The 8,896-nt window shown below is 26.9% G+C and overlaps 1 protein-coding gene across 1 annotated transcript; it reads left to right on the plus strand.

Moving 5' to 3' along the window:
• Positions 1-553: 553 nt before the first annotated feature.
• Positions 554-8,886, plus strand: LOC132944472 (scaffold protein salvador). Its single transcript, XM_061013838.1, has 11 exons — positions 554-1,184; positions 1,357-1,489; positions 3,688-3,767; positions 3,821-3,948; positions 4,009-4,123; positions 4,779-4,910; positions 5,672-5,768; positions 5,982-6,162; positions 7,219-7,382; positions 7,447-7,612; positions 8,439-8,886. Exons 2-11 carry the CDS (start codon positions 1,399-1,401, stop codon positions 8,596-8,598), a joined length of 1,314 nt encoding a protein of 437 aa, XP_060869821.1. The 5' UTR covers positions 554-1,184; positions 1,357-1,398; the 3' UTR covers positions 8,599-8,886.
• The last annotated feature ends 10 nt before the right edge of the window (positions 8,887-8,896 follow it).

Here is an 8,896-nt window from a genome sequence, read left to right on the forward strand (position 1 = left end):
CGGACCATGATTAATTTAAACTTTCATTAAACTATGATATAGTCCGTGGTTAATATGTTATTAACGCAACGCTGTAGTGGATACGTCGTATTGCCATTGACATGATAAAACATGTATCATATTAAAACACAGAAATATACCACAGACATACGTTCGTGGTGATAACGATCAGCAATATCACACACCTGTAAACTAATGGACAGCGCATTCCACTCCGCCCTGCCGTCAATGCACGAGAATCATATAAGAGAAAGAAAGAAGAAAGAACGAAGAGAGAAAAGAGAGTTCTGAACATAAAGGGGGTAATCATTGACGTATGAAACTATTATTTACTATTATAAACCATATTTCCTCCACGTTCTCTTATCTCTTTTACTCTATATCGTACTCCTGACCTCTCTCTCTAAGAGATGCCCATTAGCTTATTAGGTCTATCACAGATTATAATCTGCGGAGTTCAAAAGTTGAATATATACAACTAGCGGTATCGTGTAGTAACCGTGATTATTTTACACGACACGGTGTATTATATTGTTATATTGGTTATATTCTGTTGCGTGAACCCCGCTTATCAATACACGACGACCTTGTCATGGGGTAACTTACTGCTTACCACAACCATTATACCTCTAATCGTCTTTAAAAATTACCATATTTATTATTTATTATCGGTATCGCTTTAAACTTGTCTATTATGATTTAGTATTTACATTTTACCATGACAAGTTAAATAGGTATGTCAGCAACTCGTGATACGCATGTCTATGACGTAAGTATTTCTCCAACAGACTGAGTAGTGGTGGATTCTTCGGCGGCAGCGGCTATTTGTAGCAGGGGCGGCGGTGGACCAATGAGAACCGGAGAAATGCCTACGTCACAGTACATGGCTGGGCGGAGGGTGGGTGCGCGATTTGTTTCTAAACCGGTAATATTGCTGACATACCTATTTAATTTGTAATGCATTTTACGTTCTACATTCTACCAAATACTATAGATATACATAGTATTTGATTCTACAATATATTATTTAATATAAATATCTCATAATATATTCATATATAACGTACATTGAATTTTTAATGTTTATCAACCATTAAAATAAGTAATAACTCCAAATTCAAAATACCTAAGTGAAAAAAAATAATTTTAGGCGGGTATTCTGTTACATACTTTAATATAAACAAGTAAGTTTTTTATGTGTAATTATTCTGTAGCCCACTTATTAGGGTACCTATTTAATTCATACCATACAAATTACTAATTAAATAAAAAAAAAAAATCAATTACAAAGTATAGCTTAGTCACTTACATTTATAAAAAATATATTTAATGATTATTTCCATTTAATTATTATAGAAAAAAAAACTAAGGCCTTAGATCAAAGTTAACCTATTTAAGATGTTGTCGAGAAAAAATAAAGATACAAGAACTATTAAAGAAGGAGTGGTTGGAAAATATGTTAAAAAAGACAAGCCACCTGAAATACCAAGTGAGTTTACAAAGTAAACAAAAAGAATATATTATAATAATAATACCTTTGTTATAATATAACATTCATTGTTTAAGAATGTTGAATGTATTAGTATATTGTTGAAATTATTTTGTTATTTCTTATTCATATTATAAATAGGTATTGTGACTATCGAGATTCTTCCGTCATAAATGTAGTTTCATAAGACATAAGAGGACGCCATACCCGCATGGTCGCATTTGTTGTCTCCACCTTACACAAGTACGTCATACTAAATTTTCGTTCTCCGGTTTCTTGTTTGACTTTCTGGTCTGCGGTTAGTTTTGATATTGGAGTGAATTGACCTATTATCAAACATCTATGTAAAAACATTTTTTGTGTGTTCTCTCAATCAGTTTTTTTTTACGATATTTTAATTTTTAAAAGAGTTATGATTATGTCTTATATAAATATAAATATTTGAAAATGCTCATAATTCATTTAAAAATTTAAATATCGTAAAAACCCTATTGAGAGAACACAGATAAGAACACTTTCTTACCTAAAAATCTGACATTAGGTCAATTAACTTGAATATTAAATCTAACAACACTATTGAAACTGGTAAACAAAAATTTGGTATGTTGTACGTTTGTAAGACAACATAATATGCAGCATGTGCTCTTAAGATGACGTCAGCGCATTATTTGTTTTCTCTCTCTGGCCCACACACAACATAGACAAATGGCATTTACGCAGAATTATTTTTTCTATGTTTTTAAGTAATATTAGAGTAAATTCACCCATTACAAAAAAGATAGAGGATAATATTTTTGAGGGAATGACATATTGATTTGTCTAAATATTGTCTCAAAACAATTGAAACATAATTTAAATGTACAACATTTTTTTGTTTATTTTTAAAGTTGAATACAAAGTCAAATAACAATAAAATATAAAATCGATATGTCATTCCCTCAAAAATATTATTCTCTATCTTTTTTATAATGGGGGATTTTACTCTAAGATTACTTAAAAACATAGGAAAAATGATTCTGCGCTAATTCGTTTTGTCTATGTTGCGTATGGTACGGAGGGAGAAAACAAATAGTGCGCTGAAATCCTCTTAATATAAGATATAATTTCACTCGGTAAAGTTTGTCGTCGGTCACATCCATTTTTACTATTTTATTGGTCACCTTATGAGAATTTCTCTCGATTGGTTTTGTTTGATTTTATTTACCAAATCATGTTTATTATGCAATTTGTGTTAGTTATGATCACTTTTAAATTTAATTATTTGACCATTCATCTTGTCATATACAGGTTGATTCTTTTATCATTGTACACCCATTATTTCAAGAAGTGTAAATGTTTTTGAAAATATTATTTTATATACTTTTAAGTCGTTTACAAAACAATGTTTTTATTAAAAAAATATATTTTAAGATATTTTTTATCCTTATAATTTTTTAAGTTTTAACTTTTTTGAATGATGACATAGAGTTTTATTTCATTTTCCAAAGCAGTATATTTGTCTAAGTATTTTGAAATATAAAAATCGAATTTAGAACGAGTAATTTTTTAGTTATAACTTTAAATACCTATAACTCATAAACTATTCGCCCTAAATTCGATTTTATGTTTCGAAATATTCTGCTTTGGAATATGAAATTAAAACTCATTTAAAAAATATAAGGATAAAAAATAATTAAAAATATAATTTTTAATAAAATTGTTGATTTGTAACAATTTTGACTTGAAACTATGTAAAATAATATTTCCAAAAACATTTAAGCTTCATAAAATAATGAGTATTCAATGATAAAAGAATCACCCTGTATTTGTAACATATTAAAAATTTAATTATTGAGCATTATTATTATTTGTGGCATTTAGAGAATATTTTTCACTATTTAAGTACTGATCACATTAATGAATACAGACAATCGAACATCGATTAAAATTTTTGTTGATGTGATAAAATATCTTAAAAGTTGAATCAATTTTGTTTTGCTTTACTTAAAATTTAACTTTTTACAAGTATCAAAAAAATAATAATATAGTAGCTATATTACTGTATTATTGCACTATTGTTTCTAGTATTTAATTATATATTAATAATATTAAGATAATATAGGTAAATATATATGTAAAGATTCTAATAATGTATTTATATTAATGTTTCACTTTAATCTCGAGTACCTATTGATGAAAATTAAATGTTTTATTTTTAGTTATAAATGTATGGACTACAAAACCTTTCAGAAAAAATAACCACAGCCGGACTAGTGTTTCAGAATCCCCAAATCTGAATGTAAGAATTAGTTGATTTTTAAACTAAGCTCTATTTAATTTAAATTCATTTAGAATACAAACCAACCAAGTGGTTCAGTTCAAAAATTTGGTAATGTGAAAAATACACCATCTCCATCAATGCTAATAGGCCATGAAGGAAAGTATACTCCTAGTAGTTCTGTTCCTGATTTAGCTCAAAAGTATTTAGTATTATTAATTTAAAAATGATTATATAATGTTAATATATTTATTTTTTAAAGATTTGCCAATGCTAATTTATGGAGTAGTTCACCAGGTATAGCTGCTGATCAATCAATAAGTGTTAGAAATTGTAGTAATAGATATATTTCCAATGACTGCCACATTAATCATCAAGCAAGTTTATAACTTTGTAACTGATAATGTAGTTAATTTATTATAGTGATATAATTTGTGAGATGTAAGAGTGTGTATTTGCATCTCAAGGTTTTTGTTTAAGAGGACACTACACCCGCATGCGTTGTATCCGTCTTACAAATGCACAACATAGCAAAAACTGTTTTGCGCGAGACAACTATTCTCCTACTGTATTTATAGTAGAATTACCAAAATTCCACCACGCATAGGGAAGAACTTTATCTATGTCGTTGAGTTTTTATCATTTTGATAACATAAACACATTAAAGTTATCGGTTTGAGAACATAATGTTTTTTTGTTTTTTTTTAGTTTAATTATTAAAATTATTTGTAAGTCTTAACAAAAATGCTACGACACAGATAAAGTTCTTTTTTGTGTTGTGGAATTTAGGTAATTCTACTATAAATAGAGAGGGAGGATAGTTGTCCCGCTCAAAACAGTTTTTGTTATGTTGTGCATTTGTAAGACGGAGAGAACGCTTGCGGGTGTAGCGTCCTCTTAAACATTTATGTAAGGAAAGCGATTGTTTTGGTGTATTGATTGTAGATTTATTTATATCATGAAATAATGAAAAATTATGGCACTGGTTTCGAATGTATGTTTAAATAATTTAAATTTTATATTTTTATTTAGATGGGAACTCACACTAGTGCCACTTGTTTGCCTTATCATTCACACTCAGATTTAGCAGAGTCTTCTGTTATTATACATGGATTTAGTGACAATACAATTTACTCACCAGCATTATCACAATGTTTCCCAACTGTAAGTTCATATCTATTTTAGATTTTATTTTTTTAAAAACGTTTAGCTTCATATCTGTGCTTATGTAAAGTCCAACCTAAAAAAATATATACACTATATATATAAAAGTCATTTCATTTTACTTACTGTAAGTCTAATGTTTAGGGTAATTTAATATGGCCAAATATAATAGATTTACTATGAGAATAGGGTTAAATATTTTTTGATTTCAAGTGTATTTTGTCAATAAGCTAAAATATTTTCAAATATATTTAATTAATTGTAAAATACCTATATTATTTAATCCTTATAATTTCAATTAGTTAAATAGCTTATTAAGTACCATTTACATACATCAGCTATCACTCTTAGTCTTAATTTGATGAAAAACATTAGTAACGCTTTATTAACTTAAAGAAAATGGTAAGCTAGCTTAATTTTGATTGATGATTATTTTTCGGTTAATAATTTTACCATGTTTTCATTATTATTGTATAGAAACCTTTGGGTTTGCAATCAAAATTCAAAATAATATTTCCTAATTATCTAAAAGCCTAGTATTTAACTTAATATATGATATTATGTAGATCAAATTAACTTAATTAATTGACTCATGGTTATTGATTTCATACATCTACAACAAACTACTGTAACAGTAACTTTGGAAATTTCATCTATCTTAATTTCAGTAACCAGTGTAAAATAATAATTAGGTAAAAATGTCTGTCTCTGATTTCCGTTGAATCACATAGTAATTGAAGCATATATGTTTTAACTTTTAGATTCAGATACAACACAAAAATGAAATTATTAATACTCATCATTCCACTCCTGCTTTACATAATATTGGACAGTCTGTTCCAATACCTTTACAACCAGGTGAATATTAACTTTTAGTTATACTTAAAATCTATAATAGTTATTGAGTTATAAATATACTATTATAAATACTCCCTAAAATATTTTGGTTATAAACTATATTATTACTTGATAATTGATCAATACATTTTATACATAAGTTGATCTTAACAATTTTATAAAAAATGTATAATGATATTAAAATATTCAGCATTCAAATTTGTTTTTTTTCAGCTGGTGGGGAAGAACTCCCCTTACCACCAGGTTGGTCTGTAGACTTAACATTAAGAGGTCGTAAGTATTTTATCGACCACAATACCAAAACTACTCATTGGTCACATCCTTTAGAAAAAGAAGGTCTTCCTACTGGATGGGAACGTATTGAAAGCGATGAGTATGGAGTATATTTTGTTAAGTGAGTACAAAATAAAATCATAGTACTTAAATTTAAACAGTTAATTTATTGAGTTTTAAATAATAACCATAAATTATATGAAATCAAAATATTTAGTATAATTTATATTTTAATATTTTCTCATTCATATTTATATTTTATAAATTATAATATACTTATTAATATTTTATTAAGGTGATGTCAGTACATTATTTGTTTTATACCTGACCCACTCACAACATAGCAAATTGTGTGTTTGACAGAACAAACCTACACAATATTAGCTTTAATTTTATATTGTGCACTGACCTACTATCAAACTTAAAGTTTGGAAAATTATCTGTGTTTCTATGTTGTATTTTTACAACACTTCAATTAGTATTCAAAATATTACAACTCAAAAATGCACACATCGCAGAAAAATTAAAATATTGAAAAAAAAACAAATACAAATGATTTTTATTTGATTTTTGACAATAGGTCAATTTGCTTTAATATTTATGCTAAGATCATTTTCTGTATTGCCCTTGTCTCTTGGGTTAAATAATGAAAACAAATAGTGCACTGAAGTCTTTTTAAGTATATACTGAACGGTTTTAGTGACCAAATATTTTCTAAAAATAAGATATTATGCTCTATATTCAAATATTATTTAAATTTAACAATTTACTTTAGTTAATAAGATTAACTAATATTTCATTATCGAATCAAAAACTTAATCTTGTATAAGTTTTTTTATTGATTCATTATGTTGTATTATTTGAATTTTTCATTTATTCTTTGTGCATGTAAGGGAAGATGTAAATCAGTCAATTGTTTGGGGAATATTATTTTACTGTAAATACTGAATCTAGGCCTATAAGTATATTTCTCTTATTTTTTCATATAAATCAAATGTTAAAAATTATTTTATGCACTAAGAATGTTTTATATTAATTTATTAAAACAAAAGTTCAAGAAATCTTGCACAAATTAAGCATTTTAAAAGGCTTGTTTATAATTTTAGAATCCAAATTACATAATTTAAATATATTATCATCATTAATTATACCACACATTTTTATTTTTATTTTTCAGTCATATTTCTCGACAAGCACAATATGAGCATCCATGTGCTCCACACTATATTTATCAACCAGAAGTGAGACCTCCATTGCCACTTCTACCTCCTCCACCGCCAAGATCTACACATTTCCATTCTCATAATATGCTTGTGCCTGCAAATCCTTACCTAAATCAAGGTAAAAATAATTGTTGTTAATGAAGTTATGTTCATTTTGTTTTAACTATTTGTTTTTCTTTAAGAAATCCCTGTATGGCTTAGTGTTTATTCTCATGCAGCACAAACATCAGACCATAAACTAAAATGGGAAATGTTTAGGTTACCAGAACTTGACTGTTTCAATGCTATGTTAACACGATTATATAAACAAGAATTAGAAGAGATTGTTATGCGTTATGAAGTTTACAGGTTTGTTACTATTATTTATTCTAGATTTAATTTTAATTCCGTGAGTGGAGTTAGATATGCTTGTATAATCTTATCAGATAAAACTTGCAGTTAGCACTGAATTCAATCATTCTAATATTGTTTAACTACGATTGATGAAATGAGTACAACTGTGTTGAGAACTCATTGCATCAATTTTTTGGTGGATGCATTAGTCAAAACAAATGACCATTTGACGTGTATTATATGTTACATTATCATCAATAAAATATTCAGATATTATAAAATATAGTAATACTTACTAATTTGAGGTCCTAATATCCAATGTTAATATAATATTGTTGGTTGTTTAATTGCATAATTATATGGAAAAACTGTTTTCTATGGCAGAGATTTTTTCTATATATATATATATATATATTTAAGAACTTTCACTGTGCAACATTGATTTAATTTTTAGGGTTCCGTACGGTAAAATGGGACCCTACTACTAAGGCCCGCTGTCCGTCTGTCATCAGGCTGTATCTCATATATCTAGTACCGCTCTTATCCTGAATAGAGTATATATATTATATAACAACTAATAAGATATTAGGTTTGATTGAGTCTTACTTATATTAATCATATTATTTGGAATTAAATTAAGACAAATAATTATTACAAATTTATGTTAGTGTTTCATTGACCAAAATAGTGTTAAGTGTTTACTTATCCAAGACAGCTTTATTTAAAGGTTGAAAAATAGTGGTTGCTTTATTTCAATGATCACAATGTTGAAATTTAACTTATTTTTATTCTAAAATAATCTTATTTACAAAAAAATATTTTTGTATAAATCTGTTTTTAGATCTGCATTATTATATGAAATGGATAGAAGACATATGCAATCGCGATATATTGATACAAATGAATATAACCGTTATGGACCAGGGCTACGTATTATTGATGTAACTAATGATAATTTACGAGAAGTTGCACTTTCGCAACATACAGAAACTAAAGTTTAATTATTAAGTATTAGAATTTATTTTTATATATTATCATTCAAGGTATTTTACATTGTTTTCAAATACCATTGCTTATAATGATACTATGAGTTATATTAACATATAATTAAGGCTTTTCTACAATACTGTGATAATTTATTAATTATGTAATTATTACTATTGTGACTAAAATTAAAGGATATGGTTGAAATAATACTGCCCATTATTTGTATTATAAAAAAATTAATAGGTTTTATTGTATTTACTATTTCGTTAAAGCAAGTGCTAATATAATTTTTTTTAGATGTACTTATTTAAT

The sequence above is a fragment of the Metopolophium dirhodum genome, chromosome 5 (assembly GCF_019925205.1).
Source record: "Metopolophium dirhodum isolate CAU chromosome 5, ASM1992520v1, whole genome shotgun sequence".
NCBI lineage: Eukaryota > Metazoa > Arthropoda > Insecta > Hemiptera > Aphididae > Metopolophium > Metopolophium dirhodum.